Source organism: Phytophthora cinnamomi (genome assembly GCF_018691715.1).
Source record: "Phytophthora cinnamomi strain GKB4 chromosome Unknown Contig92, whole genome shotgun sequence".
Classification (NCBI taxonomy): domain Eukaryota; phylum Oomycota; class Peronosporomycetes; order Peronosporales; family Peronosporaceae; genus Phytophthora; species Phytophthora cinnamomi.
In genome coordinates this window covers 1714712-1740481 of record NW_027151025.1, presented here as the reverse complement: position 1 = coordinate 1740481, position 25770 = coordinate 1714712, and the positions used below count along the sequence as shown (strand labels likewise).

Here is a 25770-nt window from a genome sequence, read left to right as displayed (position 1 = left end):
AGTGTTGCGCGAGCCTCTTGGTAAAGTGGCAATCGAACCGGATGTAGCACCCAATGACACTTTACGCGCCTTAGCCATTGCCAAGGGCAATGGTATCCGTTATTGCGCCAAACAGCAATAACCCCCGCACGTGGTTTATCATCAAAGTAGCAACGAGGGTTCATCAGCGCGGTGACAAAATTGGCGTACATCTTCAACAATGTAATGAAGTTTTACCGAGCTAGGCCGATATTATAGCTAGCGTTAAATAATATTTGTGATCAGCTAAATATTATTTCGTATGTTTAATGAAGGATTTATGTTAGGTTCTTGCCCCACTATTTGTTTTCTTTCAAACTGTTGCTTCGGTTTGAAATGTCGCTGTAAAGTAAGCACTCAGTAGTTTGCTGATATCTCCCAGCTTGATGCAGAGTAAGGGATCATCTCCAGTTTGTTGGATATCGTCAACAATTGCAGGAAATCTCCCATAATAATTAGTCGCATAACTTCCGCGTCTTTACCAAGGAGTTTGCATTTGCCTTCTAAGAGGCTACCTCCAGTCAGGAAATTGTGTGCCTGGGCAAAGCAGAAGGCACCACAACTAGAACCATCACTCTGGATTGAGTATTTCAGTCACTCCATACTCACCGCTGGTGAGAACATTGATTCAGGGATTTTGTGTTCGTCAGCAAGGTGTGGTGTAGAAAACATCAGTTTTGTGGAGCCTAGGACGGGTGGCGCCACGCAGTGGGGAGACACACGTACGGCGGTAGGAGCGCGGGGAGCGCTAGGAGGCGCTCAGTCGAGTCCAAGTCAAGTTTCAAGCCTCGAGCTCGGCTAAACAGGGGCACGGGCAGCCCAGACGAAGCGAGGCACGGTAAGAGGCTACTCAGGAAGACCAAGCGTGAGCCCGGCGAGCCCAGCAGCACTCAGCCGAGTCGGTGAGACCTCCCCGTGGAGCTCGCCGGGTTATTCGGACAGCTTATCCGGCTCCGCCGAGTTCGAGGCGTTGTAGCGAGGGTGAAGGGTCGACCGAGATCCGAAACCACTCCATTTCACTTGATATTTGTATAGGACCTTAGGAATAGTGGAGGCGCCCTTTCAGGGTGCCCAGAAGACTTATGAACAAACAGAGCAGAATTTTCTAGGCCCACAACACGTGGACACTTTCCGGTAAGTCCCTGCACGGGGTCGGATTATGCCTGCCGTCGATACCCGAGAGGCATAGCTTGTAGGGTACTCGACTGGCAGCGCCAAGAGATTAGGTCGGCACGGGAATGGGGGTTGGGTACTCGCCAAGCGCGAAGGAAAAGTCTCGCTAACTCAGCGAGCCGGTACACCGGACAGCCCGGGTGCGGTTACTCTTCAAGTCGGGTTGCTTCTGCCCCGGCGGCCTGTAAAAGCGCTAGTGCGCCGCCGTCCATCCTTTGGTGGATAGCACAGGAGTTTGTGAACGGAGTCCGCTAGCTCGGCGGATCTCCGGAAGAGTGGACCTGGGTTGGCAGGTGTCGGCGAGAGTCGAGACACCCGCTGTCCTGGTTGGGCCGAACCGCGAAGGGACAACCCCTGCGCAGGCCAACAAACGCCGATCTAACTCGGCGATTGTTGTGGTTTGTGCCAAGGAATCCACATCTGACGGTATTTGTGTGTTCTGCAACACCACAAAGGTTACAGAAAGACGGCTTACCGACCGCAATGTCTCCAGCTACGCCAGCGGTTTGATTGCGCATCCAATTTCGAGTGACCTAGTGCTGGAGTAACAGCGGCTCATAGCGACATCAAGCGTCTACTAACAGACTTATGTTGTCTGTGTTTTCGAGAGGATCGTACAGCAACACTTTCACGTGTCTAGGGGGTACATGGACAGGTTTATGTGCTGAAGCCAACTCGATGATGTCGAGCATCCAATACTTCAACTAAGGCTGATAAATTGGTAGGATGATATTGCTGTATCTCGAAAGAGGCTGGTTAGGAAGCTTGAATTCCTTCTTGTGAACATTCACTGAGTCCACCGCAAAACATTTATCGAATTTCGCGCACAAGTATTGCAAAGTGCAGTATATCACAACGTCGCTTAGCCAGGCTGGACCAGCAAGAAACCCTAGGACTCCACATAGATCAAATTTACCGTTCCCGTTTTTCTAGTTGTTATATTGAACTTTCGATTCAGTCAAGATTCCGTTACAATTCTTACAACTTCATTTGCTGTGTTCCCTACTGTTCCAGCTTTATTGCCAGCGAGACCCTTTGTACTTGGCCAAGTTTTCTGTATCCATACCGTGTCTTGCTCATTGACGTCGGTAATGCCACGCACTGCGTACATGCTCCGGACGATCTCCGTGTATTTCCGGTAGATATTTCAAAAAATGAATGTACGCTCAGTGTTCGACTCATTTGCGGTTGTTCGAGTTACTTACAGTAAGAAGCACCATGTTTTATTGCTGGCGAATCCTACGCTTTCCACGATCTCCACGTAGTTTTTTCTCTACCCCACCATAAAAGCCTGCACGGATAGTGTTGTGTGTCCAGTCAAGAACCGGCGTATCTCCCCATCGCGCAAAAATTGCTATCTGTTTACCGCTCTGAACAACAATTCCGACCGCATGATTCCATTCTTCAAGGATGAGAAGACTTTGGTTGCCTTCGTGCTGAACGAATTTCGCGATCATAGTTTTGAGACGGTATTCAGGATCCCGGTCTGCTGTTAACTAAGTTCCGAATCTGCTGTGGCGCTAATGGTAGATCTTTCGTAGCAAAAAACTGTAAATCCATTAGTTAAAACATTCCCCAAGCTCTCGCGACATTATGGCCATCTATCTAACCTGTTTTCTCGAGATGCAATTTGTCATTTGTTTCGTGTCTGTGTTGGTTTCGACAAACGCATCAAGCTGTTCCAGTATCTTGTCGGACAGGATCCCTTTGCTAATTTTCAGAACTACGAATAGCGGCTCAGTGAAGTTGTAGTTACGGCAGCAAACCCGCGAAATCATGCGTAACACGGCGTGAGTCGAATGTAGCTTCATATTCGAAGACATTAATTGAAAGGGATATATATACCTCATTTGTGTTGTCAACAACCCATGTAGGCGCAACGTTTGAGTGGGGGTCATTAAGCGTCGGGCGGCAAAGCTTTGCTCTGAAACAGGCTTTCTATTCTCAATATCTCGATGTACGAGTGTTCCGCTTCCCCTTTCCTCGCGAAGGCTGCTTGCATTCCAGTGTACACATGTGTTTGCGAAACACAATTTAACATTGCGTAGACACCGTCCTAGTCTTGAACATCGAATTCCACTTATCGCGCGAGTTGGAATCACCAACGCGATAACACACCAAATTCGCTTCTTCGTATCCCGACCAAAACTCTTCGAGCTTTTCCCATGTCGACATTATATTCCCAACTCGGATGGAATACCCTGAAAACTTCAATGCCGGTGGTGATGTGCGCACAAGAACAAACCACTCGGAAAAATTGTGCGTCTTGCCACAGAGAAGTCACAGGCGTGCAAAATTCGAAATGGGGGATATTCCGCTGTCTGGTTGCCCAGCCAACCTAGACTCCACACACCCAGCGCCTCAACTTGCGGCAATTTGAATTGCACTAGCATCCTGTGGAAGCGGCCGTCGGATGACCAGTAATGGACAGTATTTAGGTCGCTCTTAAGAGAGTGTTACCGCTTATCTTAGGTGTATTCCTGGGGCGAAGCCAAGGGAATTATGTTTGTTCCACATGAAATACCAGTACCGATATACCGGTACTTGTATCGGTTACACATCGCTCGTTAGACCGCCCGGGCCACGCGTCGCGAGTTCTCCCCCCTCCCTTCGCTTACAGAAGAACAAGCAACAAACCGACCAAGAAAGAAGGGGTCTCTACTCCACCAACCCGCATCATGACCACCCGTGGAACGCCTGAGTCCGCCAGCGCCCCTCCCTCGCCTTCATCCCGTGCCGCAGCGGCTCCTTCGGACAGTAAGCCACCGGCCGACGCCGCTGTTGTTGTCGACGACGTCAGCGGCGGGGAAGAGCCCTGGACAGCTATCTCCGCGAGGCGCATGTCTGACCCTCCCCCGTTAAGGTCAAGAACGAGCGTTGACGCGTAGCGCGGCGGACACGAAAATGGCCGAAGCCCGCAAGTGTAAAAAGAAGGCGGTCAAGCGACCGACTGCCTCTCCAGCTGCGAAGCCCGCTACGCGCGACACCGAGCTTGAGGAGAAGGCTGCGCCTCCGCCCTCGAAGAAGGTGAAGAAGGCCGCCGCTCCAAGTGCTTCATCTAACTCGGAGCCCAAGCTTCTTGCCGCACTTCGGTCCGAATAAAGCTTCTACCTGACGGTGTTCATGGCGTCCTTCCAGCCCGGGCGCAGTGGTGTGGCAGACGCGCCCTCAATACCCGAGCGCGATACGCCAACAGCATCGTCTGGCCCTGATATGACCGCGGAGTTGTAGGCACTCAGAGATGGGGTTCGTCACCTGCGCGGGCTCGGCGCAGCTCAAGTCCTGACGACCAGGGGCTCCGTGAGTCCAGGAGCCATCACGGAGCCGAACACGCGAGGCGAGCTGCCACGACTGGAGCTTCGGTAGCTCACGACTGCGAGCTTCCCCGAAGGGACGAAAATGGCCAAGGGTGACTACAACCCGCCACAGGGGCTCCTGCTGGAGGCGAGTCGCATGTTCCGTACCTCCCAGACCGGAACAGGTAAGCCCTGTCTGCTATGTCATTTGTCCTACAGTTGCGGGAGCTCGAGTGCGTCAAGTTCCCGGTTACGCCTGCAGTGCTGACGGTCATCTTCAGCGGCCGACTGGGCTCATGTAGGTTGACCGTGATGCATTTCAAGGAGTCAAGTGAGATGGAAACTTGAAACACGAATCTGCGATCTCCAACTACTCGAGCGACTTTAGCGCGACGGCCCCACTGCCGGCAGTGGCCATTCGATGTACGGCGTACGAAGACATCCTGGACACTGTCCACAGCCTGAGCGCGCTGGAACAGGAAGTGTGGTATGACCACATGAGGAAGCTTACTTCACATCTAGTCGCGCGAAATTTTCCGTGAGCACAGCCGTCTTGCCCTTTGGTCAGCACCTCCGGGCAACAAAACCTCGGTCGGCACAGCCCATCAGGCGGACCCATCCGGTTCGGGTGTAGCCATCGGAAGGCCCTTGCAGGCCACGGCCATACAGCCAGTCTTGACCTCACCCTATACAGTCACCTTCGGCTATACAGACTATGGCGGCTATACAGCCAGCGCATACACTTCCGCAACCCAGTCATATGGGCCAGCTGGCGCGAACAACTCGCGCCCTGCGAATCAATGTAATAATAACCGCATGTACTGCCAAACATCTGGCTACATCATCGAAGCGCTGACCAGAGCCTACCGTGTTACCAGGCGAGTCGCTGTGCGCTGAGTCAATGCGCCACCTTTCAGGTGTTGAGCCCAGGCGACCTCTGCGTTCCGTCATTAGCAATACAACTGCCACGATGATACACACGAATGCGAGTGTGCGGCGTGATCTTATTCACCAGGGTCGTAGGGCTGTACTGGCCAAGCCAATAGCGAGAGTTAGCGTAACACTACCGCACGATACCTACCCCAAGTCTCGCGGAATTGCTGCTGCAGAAGACTACCTGTTGGATTTACCGCTGAAACACGCGCGCTCCGATTTTGCCCGTCGGTCCGATGCCTCGCTGCCAGATATTTAGAGGCCAAGAAGCGGAGGACTATCGCCCAACAAGAACTTAGTGCCAGCATTGCTCGATGAGCTCTGCAAAGGCTACCGGCGCCTTGATCAACTCCAACAGATTGAGCGCGAAGGTGTGCAAGTACGACTCAAGAAATCGCCACCAAGACAGCTGCAGTGTCTGCCAAATCATGGATCAGCGCGGGACTGTATCAATGTACTGCGCAAAAGCATTCGCAAGGAGCAGGATGCCTGGCGCTGCCTAGTTCTGGACATGGATATACAGGAACTGTGGCCCGAGATCACCATTGCTCCCTTCGGGGTAGTCGACAAAGGTGGCGAAGATTCGAGCGTGTCTGGCCGCACTATCCACGATCTCTCGTACCCGGAAGGCACCTCCATTAACGACTGCACAGACCAAGAGAGTATCACAAGGCCTGACTACGTTCACTGTGATGCCATCGCAACCGAGATAATATGTGCGAAGCAACCCCTCCCCGGTATTGCAGTTAACATCGTGGCCGGAGATGTAGCATCGGCTTTCCGCAACATCAGCATTCATAGCAAAAAAAATGTACATCTTCGCCGGATTGATCGAGGAAGAGAACGTGCTGGTAATCGAGCTATTGGCACCTTTCGGTGGACTGGCTCGCCGGGTTCCAATGAGATTGTCGGCGGCGCTATATCTCATATTCACGGCAACCACACCAACGCCGCGTACCCAGACGGCTTCTCCAATTACCATTGTGTAGACGATCGCATAAGTGTGGCTGTGGACGTTGAGTCCTCGTGCGGCGACATCGACCAGTCTCTTTGTTTTTGCTATGGTAGCTGTACAGGAAACTGATGCTATTAACGACAAGAAGTTTACGGGCAGGAACACCCGCCAACGCGTGCTCGGTCTTGAATTCGACTCCGCCGCAAAGAGCCGGACGAAACACATGCCGGTTTCTATGTCGAGGTAGGTACACCGCCGCTGAGATACCGGCGGGGAGACTTCCCCGTGCTTGAAGAAGGATGAGCTCGAACACCGGGCAGAGAAATGGGTGGCTCCTTGCGGGGTGTCAGTGTTGCTCTCGAAAGGGCCGAGCGTGGTGCGTCCGGCACGCAGTGATAGAGTCGTGTTGTGAGTAGGCGTCGAATGAGGTGGACCTCGTCGTCGGGCAGGAAAGTTGCGAGGACCCTGAGCAGCCTGTGTCTATCGATGGTGTCGAATGCTCTGGATAGGTCGATGTCGAAAAGTGGATGGTGTCACTGTAGCATTGCGCATAGGCGCACATCCAGTGATGGGTCCATACAGCATCGGCTGTGTTGCGGTTTCTCCGGTAGCCGCTCTGGTGCGGCGACTGGAATGTGTCGACGGCTGCGGCGATGCTGTTCAGTACAACGACCGAGATTGCTTTGTGGATAGTGTTTAGAAGGGCAATTGGGCAGAGACTTGAGCATTTGCCTTGGGGCTTGTTCGGCTTGGGTAGGCAGAGTAATGTGCCTGCTCCAAGGCCGAGTGGTTCTCCGCGGGCGAAGCTGCTGTCGACGATCTCAGCGAGACGAGGTGCAAGCGCATCTGCCGCATACTTGAGTAGTTCACCGGGGATGTCATCGGGACCGGAAGAGCGCCGGTTGTTGAGACGGCGAAGTGCTTGGCGAAACTCCCCAGGTGTGATTGGGCAGGAGAGCTCTCGTGGTTCGAGGTCCGGTGCGACTGAAGGTCTCTCCGGGATAGAGAACTGTGCCTGGCAATGGGAACGAACGAGATTGTTAGCTGTCGGTTGATGCAGGATGTACCTACCTTTTTCGTCGTAGAGAAGTAGCGGTCTCGCTCGTCGGGGTGTGACGGTACGGACCGCTTCGTAGAACCGGGCGGTGTCGGTGTGGCTGCAGCTCTCTATGTTTTTGATCTTGTCGTCGAGAGCTATGTTGGCTAGATCGCAGCATCCGAGCTGGATTTGGTGAAGGATGGCGTTGCGTTCACTGCGGAGAGCAGCTGTATTGGTGGTATAGTCGTTGTAGATCCGAAGCTGGAGGTTGCGTTGGCATGTTGAAAGTTCTTTGAGCATGTCGTCGTCGTCTTTCTTGGAGCAGGGGGGGGCATGCTGAGACCCACTATAGTTTCAGTTGTGCTGCGTATCGTCTTAAATGTTTCATCCCGTTGTTGTCGGATCGGGCGCTCATCGGTACCGTTGGGCGGTGGTAATGCGTGTGCTAGGACTTCGTGAACTTGTCTTGAATGTCCTCATCGTGGATGAGGCGTTCTCGAGCGATTCGAAGGTGCTGGCTCTGACGTGGTTTCGGGCGAAAACGGAGTCTGACAGCGTGCGTGAGCACGAAGTCTGCCGTTACGAGCTTGTGGTCTGAATTGGTGGTCGTTCCTCCGCAGGACCTGGCGTCCATGCAGAACCTGCGGCAGCGCTGGGACCGAGGATTTGGTTGTGGATGCAGTAGTCCGTCCTACGTTGGGTCCATGTGGTCTTGTGCGCCGCGCGTTTTTGGAAGGATGTGCTAGTAGCATATAAACGGTATGAGTCACTAAATTTAGCGAGGGCGTATCCGTTGCGGTTGGGATAACCGCGCGCGTGGGCACCAAGGAAGATTTCGCCGCTCATGCGGCACCCGAGCTTCCCGTTAAACTCCCCTGCGATGACTGTAGTGTACCTCCGGGCGAGCGAGTCCAGTGTCGAGCGAAGGTCGTCGTAGAACGTGACCACTTCTTTTAACGGGCGTCCGCTGTGCGGCGCGTACGCCGCGATGGTGTTGACGCGACCCGTGTACGAGAGGTGGAGGTGGAGAACGCCGATGCGAGCACTGGTCGCTCAGAAGCTCCTGCAGTCTCGGGGAGACGGCAAAATCGATCCCGTATCGTTTCTCTGGGTCGTAAGGGTGGGTAGCGTGTAGTCCTTGTCCCCGATGAGTTTCTTGTCGTCGTCGTACAGTTTTGTTTCTTGGAGGCTGAGGACATCAATTTTGTAGCGGCTGAGGTCGTCCGGCAGCGTGCTGTTTTGCCTGTAAGAGGTGTTTAGCGACCAGGCATTGAACGAGCCTATACGGACGCGGTTAGACTGGTTAGGACGGAGGGGAGAGGGGGGTCTGACTGCGGTGACTGCGGTTGTGCGGAGGTGGAGACTCTCAAAGGACTTGCAGATGCCCGAGAGCACCTGCCGGAAGCCCGCGGCTAGCATCATGCTGGCCACGCGTTCCTGGGGGAGGGCATCACCCCAACCCCTACCAAAAATAATGTACGGTTGACAAAATTTTATGTGAAAGCATAGATGAGAATTTGGAGTATTACATGTAGACCTACAATACTAGATTTGGAGAATGCGTTATAACAAGGACAATTTCCATATAGAGGGGTGAGAGATGCTGGAGTTTATAGAAGTTTGAACGACATGCGACATTATCGGAAGTGAAAGAGCGCTCCGTCCCCCTCCTCGTCCCCGTCCCGTCGCCATGCCGTCTCTCTGATAACTCAGTTATCAGAAGTGTCACCCTCTTAATAACAGCTGCTATCATAAAATTTAGCCCATTTTAACCCCAATATTGTCATTCGCGAAAAAGACGGGAGGCGACGAAGAGCCCCGCGCGCGGCAGTGCAGGCCGGCACCAGCGGGCCAGGAGGAGAGGCTGCGGCGACGAGGAGATGATGGCCTCGCGCGCGGCGGTGCAGATGAGCATGTAAGTCTCCATTGAGCGTGAATATAGTTCGGCGACAAGTGTACTAACGCTACAGTGTATGTGTGGCCTAGGTCTCTCTACCTTTTAGACTCTCGCTCAATCCGTTCAACGTTAGGTGCGATTGCGTTCTTTGATTCTCCAGCATGCATACTGCTTGCTCATAAGTGACTTGTTGTTGTTGTGCCATCAGGATAACTCGGTCAATTATACGTTTTCTGCGGAAGAAAAATCGCTTTTCGGCTGCGTTGCTGCGCCAGCTCGATCCAAGTTGCTCTTCAAGTTTACGCACGGCGGGCTCCCATTTATTCCGACCTCCCATTCCTGCCACACTTGGTGCACAGTCTTGATGGATCTGAGGAGCTTGTACGAAGCTGGAAGTGGTGTGCGACGCGGATGGGTTTCTGTTGAATCCGCTGTACAGCCAGAACGATCTTGTGCACTGCTAGAAGCTCCCAGTCGACGCTCAGACGGACAGACGCAGAGCCGGAGGTAATTTGGGTGAACATTTCTTTAACATGCACCACTGACGTTTGAAGTTCACTGACCTTTTTATCGATGTGTGATATCACTTGCTGCTGCTGTTGTTTCAGATGATCCATCAAGTCCGGTACCACTTCGTGTAATTGCTTCACTTGCGGCGACTGATCGTTTAGCATTTTGGTTTTCAATTCCTCGGCGAATTCTTTAAAGCCGCCGGAGCTGAACAGAGAGTGCGACGAGACTTTGTGAGCGGGATGAAGCTCGCGCAGTAGCACAGAGTCTTGCAAGAGGACAACCCGAAGGTACAGTAACAAGTTAAGCAACCCCCCTGTGGCAACGTGCGGTGCTGATTGTTGGTTGTAGGCTGTCATGTATTATTCCACAAAAGGAAATACATCGCGCTGAAGGCTATCGGGCGGAGTGAGTGCCGCCCGCTCCAAGAAAAATGCGCGGCGATCAGGCGAAAACCCAGCCAACGAACGCATTGCTTCTCGAGGCAGTGCAGTCAGGTAACATCCCTCCATCGCTGTTGCATTCCATCTGCCTAAACGTCTAATTTGAGATTCTGTCGCCCCTGCCAGCTCAACCATTCTGGACCCAGACCCTCGCGCCGCATGGGTCTTTGCTTTAGAGTGCAAGCCCAGAGCGGTGAAAGCCTTCACTGTTGCGTCGTAATGAGCCCGGTAAGACAGCGCTTTGTTTGATTCTTTTCCTGACTTGAGCACCTTAATATCATACCGATTTTGTGGGATCAGAACGTCTGCTATCGCTTCCATTTGCACACACCATCGATAGAAAAAATACAAAGCGAGAGCTCCGATAGGACAAATCTCGACATTGTTGTGTCGAATGCAAGAGCCAAATTTGCGGCGGCCAAATTGATTCGTTTTACCTTGCTCCATAATCATCACGAGCGTTCTGCATTCTGTGAAGCCCTCGTGCTCCAACTCCACACTGAAAAGATCAGGTAATTCCATGTTACGCGCAGACTCGCCTCGCAGAAGGCAGGCATGACACAAGAAATGACTGAGGCGATTTCGTAAGTCTCCGCCAGTATTCAAGTTCATGTAATAGCGAGAGATTGCCACGAGATCGTTAGTAGTGCAGTAACCATCTAATAGAGACCCAATACCGCGATCAATGTACTCACGCTTGTTCTTTTCGTGTTTCTCGCGCTTCAACGAAGTCACGAGAGCCTTAATGAGGCTGCTGCGGGGGTGCGGGGGTGCGTTTGCCCCCCTGCTGTGCTGGTCGTTGTACAAATCCGACAGAGCGTTTACATACATTTCAACTGTAGCTACGCTGACTCTGCGAGTAGACTTTTTGACACGAACTTGGCGATCTACAACTTCCTCTTGAAGAAAAAGATGCATCTTGGATGCTGTGACCTGGTAACGTGTGGTTTCATGGAAGCCTTTGCGGTCGCACCAAGCCTTGAACTCCCTTTGTTTCGGCGCGTACGCGCGAGTAGTATTTGCCGGACGGGCAGCTCGACAGCGATCTAGAGTTGTGTTCGCGCTTTCCTCCAGTTCCACTAGTAGATATGGTGACTCCATGGCTGCTGCAAAATATTGACTGACTTTTTGACAAAATGCTATCTACGATCCAGTCCAACCACGGAGGGACGCGTCCTCCATACTATAGAGCGCTCGAATGTAGTCACACCTAGCCCTAAGGAGATAGCCACTCATTATCAGATTTGAAGATTGACACACGATGCCGCTGCGCTTCGAAGCCGCGCGCGGGGGCGTGTGGCTTGACGGGAAGCCGTTCTTCCTCAAGGGCGCGAGCTTCTTCGGCATGGAGAGCGACATCTGCGTGCCGCACGGGCTGTGGGGCGGCGCCGACTCGACGACGCTGGCGGCGGTGGCGCAGCTGCTGCGCTCGAACGGCTTCAACCTCGTACGCGTGCCGCTGGCGGTGGCTGCCGCGGCCAACAACATCCCGGTGGACCGCTACAAAATGGGCAACGAGACAGCGCTGCTGAGGGCGTTCGAGGGCAGAGAGCTGCGCTACTTGGACGTGCTGGACTACGTGGTGCACGAGCTGGCGCGCCACGAGCTGCTGGTGCTGCTGGACGCCCACGTGATGCAGCCGGCGGGGGCCATCACCCCGCTGTGGTACGACGACGCACAGGGCTGTCCGGAGACTGTGGTCGCACAGATGTGGACGACACTGGCGACGAGATACGCCGACCAGTGGAACGTGCTAGGCGCAGACTTGAACAATGAGCCTCATGGAGAAGCTACGTGGGGCTCAGGTGATGTCAGGACGGACTGGAGATTGGCGGCCATGAGTCTGGCGGACGCAGTGCTGGCAGTGTGTCCACGGTGGCTGATTTTCGTGGAAGGAGTGCAGACCACGAGCTGTGATGCGGGGCACGAAATGCCGTGCTTCTGGGGGGAGAACCTGCAAGCGGCGGGGAAGCACCCTGTGACGCTGAGTGTGGACCATCGACTTGTGTACTGTCCGCACACGTACGGCCCCGCAGTGTCGTGGCAGCCGTACTTTAATGCGGAGGACTTCCCAAACAACATGCCGATCGTGTGGGATACTCACTTTGGGTTTCTGAAGCAGCAGTCGAACGTTCCGTTGGTCATTGGAGAGTGGGGTGGTCGCCACGAAAACCCGAAAGATTGGGCCTGGCAGACGCGGTTCGCTGAGTACACGCAGCAGATTGGCGTCAGTGGTGTGGTGTTTTGGTGCGTGAACCCGAACGGTGGTGATACCGATGGATTACTGCGTGCAGACTGGCGCACACCAAACGCAGAGGCTTTTCAGCTGCTGTCGCGCTTCGCGGGAACCCCCTTGCCGTCAACTTCGTGCTGAGTTAACAGCATCGACTAACGAGTTAAGTAGCAACTTCATCAATTGATACATGTACCATTGGTTAGAGTTGCAATGAACAATCGTTTGGCGACTGCTCGTGTTCTTCTTCCTGCTGGTTGCCATCCGCACGTGTGTGCGTCACATGAAGTACCAAAAGCTGACCCCGCTTTGCTAGACCTGTTACGGGGTCGACGCTGCTGGCTGATGACGTATTGACCTGTTGCCGGTTGGTTTAATATATTTTAGACGCCCTAGGTCATCGACGCTGGATGGCTCGAAGTTGATCTTCGTTATTGGTGGTACTCTCAAAGTTCGTAGAATGTAGTAACACGCCGCCACAAAGTGTTGGTGATGCTCGTTCTTGCTCTCAATGAACTAACTTTTCACGCCGTCTTGCTTGCAGCTCCATATATTATCAAATGTACTTCAAGACGCCTTCAGACTAGCAGTACCAACACTAGCTACCGTCACTAGTGAAATGCACGCCAATCCTGCGTCGCCCATGCTCGCTGTTATACATATCGACAGCCTACAAAAGGCACCAAAATCTCAAAATACTTAAACCACTTGGTGGTCAATGTCATGAGCCAGCAGCGACGACTCCGTCGCAGGTTCAGCCTGGTAGCGCGGCGAGCCCCAGACCGTGCGGGTTGACGAAGGCGGGGACAGCTTCTGGTACTTCATGCGACGCATACGCGTGCGGATGGCAACCAGCAGGAAGAAGAACACGCCACCGAGCAAACCCAGCACCATGAAGTCGCCGAACGAGGTCGAGGATGCAGTCTCAACATTGGGTACCACATTGTTCGAGGGGGCGGCAATAGTCACTGGTTCAATGTGGGCCTTGCAATCCTTGACGAGTTGTCCCTCCGTCGCCAGAGATCCGTTCCCCCACATCTTCGTGAGCAGCGACACCGTCGGTCTCGCCTTGAGCACATTGGGCAACGCCGACGCATTGACCTCCGCGTCGTCGGGCGTGGCACGCGAGGCGCTGAAGAGACCGAAGTACTCTTCCGACAGGTATCCCAGCGGGAACTGGTTGTTCTTGACGAGCCCCAGGTTGTGTTCGTCAGGGTTGCCGGCCTTCCACCACTCGTCGCTGTACTCGAACACGAATCCACCGACAATAACTTGCTCGCCAACGCCGTCTGTGCCTTGGAAATTGTTCTGCATGGCCAGCGTCTGCTGCGTGAGCATGTCAGCGACGTAGTTGAGCTGCATAAAGGTTCCAATCCCCTTATTGCTTGAGTAGCAGAGGCCGTATTCAGACACCAATAATGGCTTGTTGCCAGGCACTGCCTGGAACTTGGGGATCACAGCGCCGGCGTAGTCCGACTGGTAGACGTTGGAGCCCCACATGTCGACGTCGGCCTTGAACTTCTCGCCGGCCAGGAAGCTCTCGCCCCCGTCGTCCACGAAGGTGGTGGTGATGATCTTCTGGGCGTCGCCGTTCTCCTTGAGGCCGCGGCGCACGGCGCTCGTGAGCGCGGAGAACTTGCTCCAGAAGGTCTTGTCCTGGATCACGGTGATGCTGTTCATCTCGCCGCCGATGGAGTAGCCCATGACGCCCGGGTGGCCGCCCGTCTCCTTGGCCATGAGGTAGTACTCGCGCACGAGGTGCTGGAACTCGGGGCTGCTCTCGCGCAGCGCCGGCTCCATGACGCTCTGGTCGATCCAGATGGAGAAGATGGTGTAGACCGGGTCCACGTCGTCGTTGAAGGCGGCGTCCAGGTACGCCTTGTGCTGCACGTAGCTGTAGAAGTCGTACGTCTTGACGGCGTTGGCGTTCATGAGCCGCAGGTTCTGCAGGTCGCGCAGGAAGATGGCGGGCTCGCCCAGCATGTCCAGCCGCCCGGGGCGCCCGATGGGCGTGGGCGCGTAGTTGACGCCGCGCACGAAGAAGTTGCGCCCGTCCTTGAGCAGCTTGCGCCCGCACGCGGTCCACTGCGTGTTCGGGTGCTGGGTCTCCATGGTGATCGTGGTCGTGGTTCGAAATTCAGATGGGAGAGGTGTGCAGCAAATTGCAGAGTGACGGAGAAGGAATCCAAGCGGAGGTGCGAGGTACCTCGAGCTCGGGTGCATGCATTAGGCTCGGGCTCAGGTGAATGCAGCACGCACGTAGGCCGTGACGTGCTCTCCGTGAGCGCGATTGTCACAAGCAGCGTTCGATTTAATATCCGGGACGGATGGCATGGGATAAGGCCGCGTTTGGGTGGTGAATATGCGAGGAAGCGGCCGTGACGCCCCTCCCGTGAGATGGCTGATTGTCGAGGCTGCTTCGTGGAACGATGGATTTGATGCGATCTTGAAAGGATATCGTGGCTGGAGCAAGACCCCAGCGGGTTGTCGAGGCAGCAGTGCAGTGCTTGCTGTGTCGGTGAGCAGCAGGCTTTGTAGCAGTTCCTCCCTACACAAGCCCGAGATGGGGGCAGCTCGGCGTGTTCGCTGAGGCGGGCTGGGGCGGGTGGTTAAACGGAGGCTGGTAGAATGCCGCGCTGCCTTTGGCGAGCAAGGTATCTGCGTGATGACTGAGAGCGCATGTTGGCCGTGCAGAACATTGCGACACCGAGGAGGGCGACGAGAGTATCCATGATAGTGGCCAACACTATCGCTTGTGCCTGGTGACCTTCTCCAGTTTGTCTTGGGAATTGTATGGTCCAAGTTGAAGTGGATGACCTTGTCAAACCCTCCCCCTCGTGTAAACGGCTGAACCTGATCGTCCATCGCGAGCCCATTATGCCGTGTGTCGTCCGTTGCCCTGTGCATGGATGCAGTCTGTGAGCCTATCCCGGATACCTTGCCTTCCGCCGCCGCGGGGTAATGAAGCCACCGCTACCGACCTCGACGCTGTGTGCGTCGAGGAGTGCGTGGCCATCCACAGCCGGCGAAAACGATCAGATAACTCAACCGCGATCGCACACCGTGTGCAATCGATGGGGCAGCGCACGCTGTCTCATAACGCGCCCATTACCGCGCGGAAAGCTGAAGCTTCCTCCTCGCCTGGCAAAATGCCCTGCCATAGCCGACCACCGACGCAGTCAGTTCTGGCCATTTCATCCGATGGCGATGGCAAGCTTCCCCGACAATCTCGCCGTCACCGCTTCTGCTGAGGGTATCGTAACGCTCCCCAACGGCCAAGTCGTCCGTGACTAGCTCCAGTGCTGGACCGAATGTCACCAGCGTCGATGCCGTCAAACGTTGAGTCGCACGCGAACACAAGGAACCTCAGCGACTGACATCCATACCCAACGCTCAGTCTATTCGCTCTGTCGTCCTAAATAAATACTACTGCTGCTGGTGTGCTGCGTGCTCGGGCACTCGGGAGTCGAATGCACAGTACTCGATGCATTTCAATTTGCTACAGCGTCTACGTTACTTTTTTCAATTCTACTTCTACTACTTGTTTCAAAATACGAACTTGGTGTGCAGACCGCGCGTGGAGTAGGGCGACGCGTGCGGCCGGAATGGTGGGGGGGGGGAATTGTCTCTCTCTCTCTCTCTCTCGGTCGGCGCTCATTAACTTAGTTGGTGGGTGGCGTGACACGCGCGCAACACTCACACGGCGCTGTGCGAGATCTCGTCGATGAAGTGCTCGAGGAAGAAGAGGTCCTCCTCGAACAGGTCCACGGGCGTGTCGGACGGCTCCATGTCGATCACGGGCGTGTCCACCATCATGTAGTCCACGGCGGCGTCCATGCCGATGCCGATGTCCAGCTCGGCGTCCATCCACGAGAACATCGCGGCGTCGTCCATGACGGCGGCGCTGCCGAAGCAGTCGATGCCGCGCGGGCTGCCGGCGTTGGGCGCGGGCACGACCGCGGCCTTGGGGTGCGAGATTGCCTTGGGCACGGGGGCGGGGCGCTCGAGCTTGACCACCACGTCGCGTTTGGCGTCGGCCGCCACCTTGTGCGAGCGGCGCGCGCCGCCGCTGCTCTTGGCGCGCGGCGAGGCCGAGCGGCCCTGCTTGCGGCGCTGCTCCATGCGGCGCTGGTTCGTGTTGGCCTTCTGGCGGTGGTACTCGCAGAACTTGTGCAGCTCGCCGTTGCGCTTCTCCACGCGCCAGCTCCAGCACTTCTTGCTCGGGTAACCGCACAGCAGCGGCGAGCGCTTCTGCTGCGGGTCCAGCAGCGCCGGCGGCTGCATGGCCAGGTGCGACACGTGCGGCGGCAGCGGCTGCAGCATGCCCGCGGGGGGCGCGTGCCGCGCGAACGAGGACAGCAGCTCGCCGCTCGAGTACGTCGTCGTGGAGACCATGGCGCTGGCTGGGGTTTCGGCTCGGCCGCAAAATCACAAATGGCTCCAGTGCCAGGAGCGACAACTTGGCACACAGTAACAGGCGCCCGAGGCCAGTGGACTGCCATAGGCGGGAGAAGTGATGCCGGCGAATTTTGACGCAGCTGCCGCGTTTGGTGCCGGAGCCGCGCGTTCGCGCACCGGTGCAAGCCGCGAAGGTTCCCGTATCATCACCGCCGTGCCCAGAGATGGGCGGCTAAGTACGCAGATCGTCACCGATTAAGTAGCCCCCAAGCAGACCACCACACAGGGCAGTATCGGACTCGTCTTTCAGGAAGCACGGCGTGTATGCCTGTCAGGTATGATCGACCACTTGGCCCTTTGAGCGTGTGCTTTGCTAGCTGCGTGTACTTCACGAACACGAAGGCTTGTGCTCTAAGCACACTCTTCATGTTACACTCGCTTTTACAACACAGTTCAAATTGTCCGAAACACGGATTCGGCGTTGCTGTTTTTCGTCAAGAGGAAAATGTGGGGCCATGAGTCATTTGAGTCCCAACGCGGAGGCATCTTATTCCGGTAATAATGCAAACAAACCGAGCGAGCGCCCGCGAGCTATGATCTGCGGCTGCACGCCTCCTGCTACTACATGTACGTCCTTGCCGACCGACGCTGGTCTTTCGGAACCGCTGGCGCGAGAGCTTTGCTGGCTGCAGCTGTCGATGGCGTGCTGGCTGAGGCTTGCCTGGCGCGAGCCTTCCTCGCCTAAGTATACAGCACCGCCGCGGTGCAGCGGAGACTGTCTCCGAGACACGCCGAGGCTCCGGCGCCCCGTCTGTGGTCGCCGGCTCTATGCTCGAAAGGGAACCTTGAAGCGTGGGATGCGCTGGAGGCGCCAAAACTGGGCCAGAGGACACAATCTTGTTGCCCAAATTCGCGGGCGAAGGAGTGCTGGAAGGATGCAATGAGCTTGTTGGAAGCGCCAGCCATCGGAGCCTTTGCCGGCCGCCTCGACGGCGTGCTCGACGCAATCTTCGTTGTGGCACCAAAGCGTTTCACCAAGTGGCGTACTTTGGGTGGCTTCAACAAACTTCCGGTGTTTACCAACTTGGAGCAAGTGGCCGACTGCTGGCGTGCTTACTGGTTGTGGGCGGATGCTGACCCTTGTTTGAGGCCAATGGTGCTTTTGATGCAGGTCTGCGAAGTGAGATTGGCCGATTTGAGGCGAGATCTTGCTGGCAGTACACACACTGATGCTATGGATGCAGTAGTGACGACGACAGCGGCGGCGGCGACGTCGGCGCCGGTTGTGTTTGGTGCTTTGCAATGTGCAGGAGCTCTGCGCCGTCACCAACGTGCCCAATTCGCGCGTTTGGGTGTCTCGGAAATAGTAATCTGCGCGCGCGCGGATTGGCCGAGAAGACTACCATCCTGTGCTCGCTCCCGCACTGCTGCTGAAACGGCGATCGTCTAGCGGGCTTACTGCTCGGGTCCGTTGCTGCTGCTGCATACTACTACTGCTGTTGCTGGCGCTACGAGCTCCACGAACGCCGACACCGGCCACGCTGGCCAGCCTTCGGTGTGGTCAGCCGACTGTCCCATGAGGATGCGGCGCTGACAGCATCCAAAGTGTCGATATCACCTGCCGCGTTAATCCAACCGAAAACAGCTGGCCCTCGAAACCGAGCGCCGCGCGTTCTCACGGAGACGGGCGCGGCGAGCTTATTCCTGGCGCGGCCGCCGCGTGGCGAACGTGTGTCGAGGCTCGGCGCCGCCGCTGTGCTCCGGGTGCGAGCGAGCGCGGCCCAGTCAAGGTTGCTGGCAGCAGACCTCCTGGCCGCCATGACCCTGCATTGCTGACTCCGCGCTGCGCGGAGAGCGCGGGCACTGCGCGACGAACGTGCAGAGGTCCGAGGAAAAAGTATGACCGAGGCGGGACGAATCGGAAAGATACGCGATCTTGGACGGTACCTACTCTACACTCGCCGCTTGTATGGCGGTCGTTACATAGCCGCCGAAACCGCCAGCCGGGAGCCACAGGCGTGCGCGCGGAGCCGGGCCACATGGGTTAGCTCTCGCAATTTTTGCAGCGCCGTCGGCAAATCGCCGCTCCGCTCCGAAGAGAGACCAAGCGCGGCTCCGGCGCCCGGCCTCTGCCGCGCGCAGTGTCTGCCTGCCCGGGGGTTTCGTCCCCCCTCGCGGCTGCGCGCGCTTCCTCAAGACCTCCAGACCTCAAGAGTCTTGAGTCAAGACAGGACCCCCCCTCTCCTCCGGTTAGCACGCGGCGCCGCGCGCTCGCCGTGTCTAGGCCGTGCGGCCCGCCCGCAACTGATCCCCGCGCAACGATTTGCCACCACCGCCGCAGGCAGCACGAGGCTCGAGGCTCGCGAAGCGTCCGTGCGCGCGTCCAGTGTGAGAGAGCTGGTGTCAGTTATGGCGGCCCTGGCCTGCACCGGGCTCGAAATTCGGTCCGTGCTGCTGTGCCACGCCGCACTCGGAGTCGGCGTCCGTGAGTACATGTACGTTGGTAAGTAGCGCCTCCTCGCTGACACGCGCGTGTCAACATGTTCCATCGATTCAGAAACTTCTGCCGAAGGTTGGCCGTGTCTGTCGAAATGTCTCGACGATCCAACAGCAGCAGCCAAGCCCGATGGAAATCGAGTGCTCGACACGCGGCAACACGAGCGCTCCCGGTCCGGGGCGCTACGCCCGTTGCGATGCACGCGCTGCAGTGTACGTGTGCATGTACTGCCCGCGTGGCGGACGGTCCTTGACGCGCTGGCTGCAATGGCGGCGTCTGTGACCCCCCCTCCCCCCCCCAAGTTGAAGTGCTTGTGCAAATCGACCGGCAAGCATGACATGACACGAGTCTGGACGCACCAGTCTGCCCACTGCTCACTCCCCCGCGCCCTCGCTTTACTGTACTTCGGTCGAGCGCTGCACCGCCATGGCTGTGGACCGTCCGTGCCAGTGCTGCTGCTGCTGCTGCTGCTGCTGCTGCTGCTGCTGCTGCTGCTGCTGGACAGGGAAGCCCCCCCTTCGCCTAGAAGTCGTCAAGCAGATCCTGTCGTTCGTCACGCCGTAGACAAATCAACACCCACAGAGTGCTTGGGTCGCGTCCAGTGCTCTCAGCCATCGCGGCAGGCTTGTCCGCTGATGCGCTGGGCCTCGTTCTGACGAGGGTTGTGAGTACTTCCTCAGCCTAAGCAGGTTCGTTGCGGTGGGCCGACTCGGGGAACAACTCGGGTTTCACTGGCGAGTGTCCCAACGGACTGCGAAGAGTTTTGTAGTCTGGACGGATGTGCATTATGTAGTGGCTGAATGCGACAAGTACAGCAATGTGCTAGCAGCTCACTTCAACATTAAGGGCTCCAGGTTGGGTCACTACATTAAAATGTTCAAGCCTCCAAAGTAATGTTCTCGCGCCACTCGGCTGGCATATACAACGGCGTTGTCCCCATCGCAGCGCAAAGTTTGTTAGCGGATAGGCCGATGTGCACGGCAGCACTCGATCCCAACTTTGGTAGGGTAAGTCAAGTCTTGGCTCAAGAATCGTGGATCATCCGAGGCCTAGATCCGATTAGGTTCGCCTCGTCTGCCAAAAATATTCAAGACAAAAATTGGATCTGTCTCGGTGTATGCGAGACTCGAATCGCGGCGGGGCCTGCTCAGGTGATCCATGCTGCTTGATTTACGCTGGGGAGGTCGTGCAGAGTTGAAGTGGTTACCAGGAAAAAATATTGTGCAGCATTCGAGCCGCAGACCGTCAGGACTTGTCCGTCATTACAGCATTTACCTCGTTCAAGACAATGGACTTCAACAACTTGTACCTCTTCGTCGGCCCACCCATGACCCGAGGCCCGCCACCGGTGCCCCTGACTTCGATTCCTCTCCTGCCGCTGTCTATGCTTGCTCCGACACCGCCAGCACCATCGCTTCCTCCGGCTCTACCTCGCCCGCCTTCGTCCCGGATCAAGAAGCAACGGCAGCAACTTAAACCGTATCACCGTCTCAAAGCAGGACAACGCACGTTGCTCAAGCACCCTCAAGAATGCTGGAACCGCGTGCCAACGCATACTGAAGCGCAGCCTCGGTTTCAACCTCAGCTTCCACTCCCACCTGTAGTAGTACGCACAATGTCGCCGGAAGTTGGGCTACCCGTCGACCAAGGCAGCAGCCTCGGTGGCGGAAGCGAAAGTGCTGCAGAATATGGCCACCGGTACGGTAACGCCCAAGTGAAGCATCAAGAGAACAACATTGAGGGCACTATCGACCTCAGCAAGAATTTTGAGCCTAGTTTGCGGATGAAGATGTCAGAGCTTGATCATGCGTACTCAGTGCCCATGGACACTCACGCTCCTGGAGACCCGCAGTCAGTCTGGACCACGGTGCTGGACATGTGCCCTCAATTTCTCGTCCTCGACCCAGTCGCGCATGGCTACTATTGACAATGGTTTGAATTGGAGCTGGCAACTGAATGCGCTTGGTCCTCTCGGGAGCACGTAAAGTGCACTTCGTGGGATAAAGGAAGCAAATATGTGTGTATTGCATGTAAGTATAATAGAGCTGTATTCACCAGAACCCTTCATCCTGTGTTCATCTCCAAGGACAGCACCACAATCAGGCACCGCTGTTATAAGGTATATAACTTTAGTTGCTCTTCGCAAAAACTAAATTGTTCCTCCCTTAGTTGTTCGTCGTTCTAAAACCACACTTGACAGTGGTGCACGCTCTCGTACAGTAGCATTAAGCGCAATGTCCAAAATGTCGAAGATGCTGATCATGAGCTCAACTTACTGTGATTGTCCTTAAATACCGTAGCATCTATACTAGCTTCTAAGTACGATGGAGTGTTGTGACACGATGTGTGTCGCTACAATCGCGTTAGCAGTCGTGGAGATTGAAATTTATCGAGGCATTTATCAACGCCTCTCGACTGATGCTTGATGCTGCATCGTTCGGTAGCGCTTGTTGCCTTGTTCTCGGGTAGATGAGTTAATTCGACCATGCGCCACGACTCTAGGAACACCAGGGTCGAGTCATGCTTTTTGCACTGCAACAGCAAGTCGACAAGTTATCCCACGGCGTAGCAGTTGGTAAAAAACCATTTTTTCATTCTGAACTTGAGGAATCATGCAACTTTTGTACAGGATCCAGCTACGGTTTTTATAGTGGCCAACGACATGGCATCAACGATATAGTAGAAAGAGAGCAGGGGGCGTTTTTTGCGTTATTAAGTATGATGAGGTTGGATGGCTGCGGCTGCGCCTTTGTTTGGTTGCGGAAGAGACAATTTTAGTTACCGCAATCCTATTTTCCTTTCGTGGCCTCGAGTAACTTGCAGCGGTACAAGTGGGGTGCAAAGTCTTCATACCTGTGTGTTCTCCCATATATGTAAGCTGTCGTGCAGCATTGTTTTGCAAACTTGATATTGCAGCATTTCGTTATTCCACTTTAACTCCGTGCCGAACACTTATTAATACAAATATGAGCGTTATCCTGCAGAATAATTTCGCATCCGATGTGTTAGTTCAGAAGTGTGGAGCTATGCCTAATCGCTTCGCCCAAATTGGATCTACTGGGTGGAAGTATTCGCCACTTATAACAATATAAAAACTAGTTTGAGGTAGAATGATCCACAACGAGTAAAGGTGCATGTGCTCGCTTTCAAAACAATAAATTTGACCAACAGCAGCGTGGTTCTATCGGTCCGGGTCACTTTGCACAGAGACGAAGATTGCTGTAAACAAACCAATCCGAACCAAACGAAATTCGAGCCACTCGCCAGTGAAACCCGAGTTGTTCCCCGAGTCGGCCCACCGCAACGAACCTGCTTAGGCTGAGGAAGTACTCACAACCCTCGTCAGAACGAGGCCCAGCGCATCAGCGGACAAGCCTGCCGCGATGGCTGAGAGCACTGGACGCGACCCAAGCACTCTGTGGGTGTTGATTTGTCTACGGTCGTAGCGTGACGAACGGCAGGATCTGCTTGACGACTTCTAGGCGAAGGGGGGCTTTCCTGTCCAGCAGCAGCAGCAGCAAGTAGCAGACAGCAGCACTGGCACGGACGGTCCACAGCCATGGCGGTGCAGCGCTCGACCGAAGTACAGTAAAGCGAGGGCGCGGGGGAGTGAGCAGTGGGCAGACTCGTGTCATGTCATGCTTGCCGGTCGATTTGCACAAGCACTTCAACTTGGGAGGGGGGGGGGGGTCACAGACGCCGCCATTGCAGCCAGCGCGTCAAGGACCGTCCGCCACGCGGGCAGTACATGCACACGTACACTGCAGCGCGTGCATCGCAACGGGCGTAGCGCCCCGGACCGGGAGCGCTCGTGTTGCCGCGTGTCGAGCGCTCGATTTCCATCGGGCGTGGCTGCTGCTGTTGGATCGTCGAGACATTTCGACAGACACGGCTAACCTTCGGCAGAAGTTTCTGAATCGATGGAACATGTTGACACGCGCGTGTCAGCGAGGAGGCGCTACTTACCAACGTACATGTACTCACGGACGCCGACTCCGAGTGCGGCGTGGCACAGCAGCACGGACCGAATTTCGAGCCCGGTGCAGGCCAGGGCCGCCATAACTGACACCAGCTCTCTCACACTGGACGCGCGCACGGACGCTTCGCGAGCCTCGAGCCTCGTGCTGCCTGCGGCGGTGGTGGCAAATCGTTGCGCGGGGATCAGTTGCGGGCGGGCCGCACGGCCTAGACACGGCGAGCGCGCGGCGCCGCGTGCTAACCGGAGGAGAGGGGGGGGGTCCTGTCTTGACTCAAGACTCTTGAGGTCTGGAGGTCTTGAGGAAGCGCGCGCAGCCGCGAGGGGGGACGAAACCCCCGGGCAGGCAGACACTGCGCGCGGCAGAGGCCGGGCGCCGGAGCCGCGCTTGGTCTCTCTTCGGAGCGGAGCGGCGATTTGCCGACGGCGCTGCAAAAATTGCGAGAGCTAACCCATGTGGCCCGGCTCCGCGCGCACGCCTGTGGCTCCCGGCTGGCGGTTTCGGCGGCTATGTAACGACCGCCATACAAGCGGCGAGTGTAGAGTAGGTACCGTCCAAGATCGCGTATCTTTCCGATTCGTCCCGCCTCGGTCATACTTTTTCCTCGGACCTCTGCACGTTCGTCGCGCAGTGCCCGCGCTCTCCGCGCAGCGCGGAGTCAGCAATGCAGGGTCATGGCGGCCAGGAGGTCTGCTGCCAGCAACCTTGACTGGGCCGCGCTCGCTCGCACCCGGAGCACAGCGGCGGCGCCGAGCCTCGACACACGTTCGCCACGCGGCGGCCGCGCCAGGAATAAGCTCGCCGCGCCCGTCTCCGTGAGAACGCGCGGCGCTCGGTTTCGAGGGCCAGCTGTTTTCGGTTGGATTAACGCGGCAGGTGATATCGACACTTTGGATGCTGTCAGCGCCGCATCCTCATGGGACAGTCGGCTGACCACACCGAAGGCTGGCCAGCGTGGCCGGTGTCGGCGTTCGTGGAGCTCGTAGCGCCAGCAACAGCAGTAGTAGTATGCAGCAGCAGCAACGGACCCGAGCAGTAAGCCCGCTAGACGATCGCCGTTTCAGCAGCAGTGCGGGAGCGAGCACAGGATGGTAGTCTTCTCGGCCAATCCGCGCGCGCGCAGATTACTATTTCCGAGACACCCAAACGCGCGAATTGGGCACGTTGGTGACGGCGCAGAGCTCCTGCACATTGCAAAGCACCAAACACAACCGGCGCCGACGTCGCCGCCGCCGCTGTCGTCGTCACTACTGCATCCATAGCATCAGTGTGTGTACTGCCAGCAAGATCTCGCCTCAAATCGGCCAATCTCACTTCGCAGACCTGCATCAAAAGCACCATTGGCCTCAAACAAGGGTCAGCATCCGCCCACAACCAGTAAGCACGCCAGCAGTCGGCCACTTGCTCCAAGTTGGTAAACACCGGAAGTTTGTTGAAGCCACCCAAAGTACGCCACTTGGTGAAACGCTTTGGTGCCACAACGAAGATTGCGTCGAGCACGCCGTCGAGGCGGCCGGCAAAGGCTCCGATGGCTGGCGCTTCCAACAAGCTCATTGCATCCTTCCAGCACTCCTTCGCCCGCGAATTTGGGCAACAAGATTGTGTCCTCTGGCCCAGTTTTGGCGCCTCCAGCGCATCCCACGCTTCAAGGTTCCCTTTCGAGCATAGAGCCGGCGACCACAGACGGGGCGCCGGAGCCACGGCGTGTCTCGGAGACAGTCTCCGCTGCACCGCGGCGGTGCTGTATACTTAGGCGAGGAAGGCTCGCGCCAGGCAAGCCTCAGCCAGCACGCCATCGACAGCTGCAGCCAGCAAAGCTCTCGCGCCAGCGGTTCCGAAAGACCAGCGTCGGTCGGCAAGGACGTACATGTAGTAGCAGGAGGCGTGCAGCCGCAGATCATAGCTCGCGGGCGCTCGCTCGGTTTGTTTGCATTATTACCGGAATAAGATGCCTCCGCGTTGGGACTCAAATGACTAATGGCCCCATATTTTCCTCTTGACGAAAAGTAGCAGGCCGTGTTTCGGACAATCTGAACTGTTGCATGCATAATGCAAGTACGTCTACCTTACGTGTTCGGCCACCTACCTATCGATGACAGCGCTTAGTTAATAACCGTTTGCTCTCGACGGTGGAGCTCGGTCCTCGACGTCCAGTAGCGCTTGTTCGCGTGCCTCGACTCAAAGCTCTATCAAACCATCGAGCCGTCATCACACCACCAGCACACAACTAATTCTGGGGCGAATTATCCCGGCAATGTTGCAAGAGCTTCGGCGTGTGAGACTGAACTTCACACTGATTCGTCGCCAACCATGGAGCAGTTCGGCAATGTTCCCGCGGAAACCAACCTTGTGTGGCGCAGACTGAGGACCTTCCTGTATCTTGTCAGCAGTCACATGGCGC

General features: G+C 56.1%; 4 protein-coding genes across 4 annotated transcripts; 2 read left to right on the top strand and 2 right to left on the bottom strand.

Annotated features, from left to right (window-relative positions):
• Window positions 1-11525: 11525 nt before the first annotated feature.
• On the top strand, window positions 11526-12638 carry IUM83_03030 (cellulase (glycosyl hydrolase family 5) subfamily protein; the record flags this gene model as incomplete). Its single annotated transcript, XM_067926999.1, has 1 exon — window positions 11526-12638. The coding sequence occupies one exon, from the start codon at window positions 11526-11528 to the stop codon at window positions 12636-12638; it is 1113 nt and encodes a 370-aa protein (XP_067784090.1).
• Window positions 12639-13196: 558 nt separating this feature from the next.
• IUM83_03029 (Glycoside hydrolase) lies at window positions 13197-14609 on the bottom strand (the record flags this gene model as incomplete). The annotated part of the gene is made up of 1 exon (XM_067926998.1): window positions 13197-14609. One exon carries the CDS (start codon window positions 14607-14609, stop codon window positions 13197-13199), a length of 1413 nt encoding a protein of 470 aa, XP_067784005.1.
• A 1584-nt stretch (window positions 14610-16193) lies between these two features.
• Window positions 16194-16892, bottom strand: IUM83_03028 (uncharacterized protein; the record flags this gene model as incomplete). The annotated part of the gene is made up of 1 exon (XM_067926997.1): window positions 16194-16892. The coding sequence occupies one exon, from the start codon at window positions 16890-16892 to the stop codon at window positions 16194-16196; it is 699 nt and encodes a 232-aa protein (XP_067784210.1).
• A 2307-nt stretch (window positions 16893-19199) lies between these two features.
• Window positions 19200-25734, top strand: IUM83_03027 (uncharacterized protein; the record flags this gene model as incomplete). Its single annotated transcript, XM_067926996.1, has 6 exons — window positions 19200-19380; window positions 19453-19467; window positions 25123-25290; window positions 25380-25424; window positions 25505-25537; window positions 25730-25734. 6 exons carry the CDS (start codon window positions 19200-19202, stop codon window positions 25732-25734), a joined length of 447 nt encoding a protein of 148 aa, XP_067784249.1.
• Window positions 25735-25770: the final 36 nt, after the last annotated feature.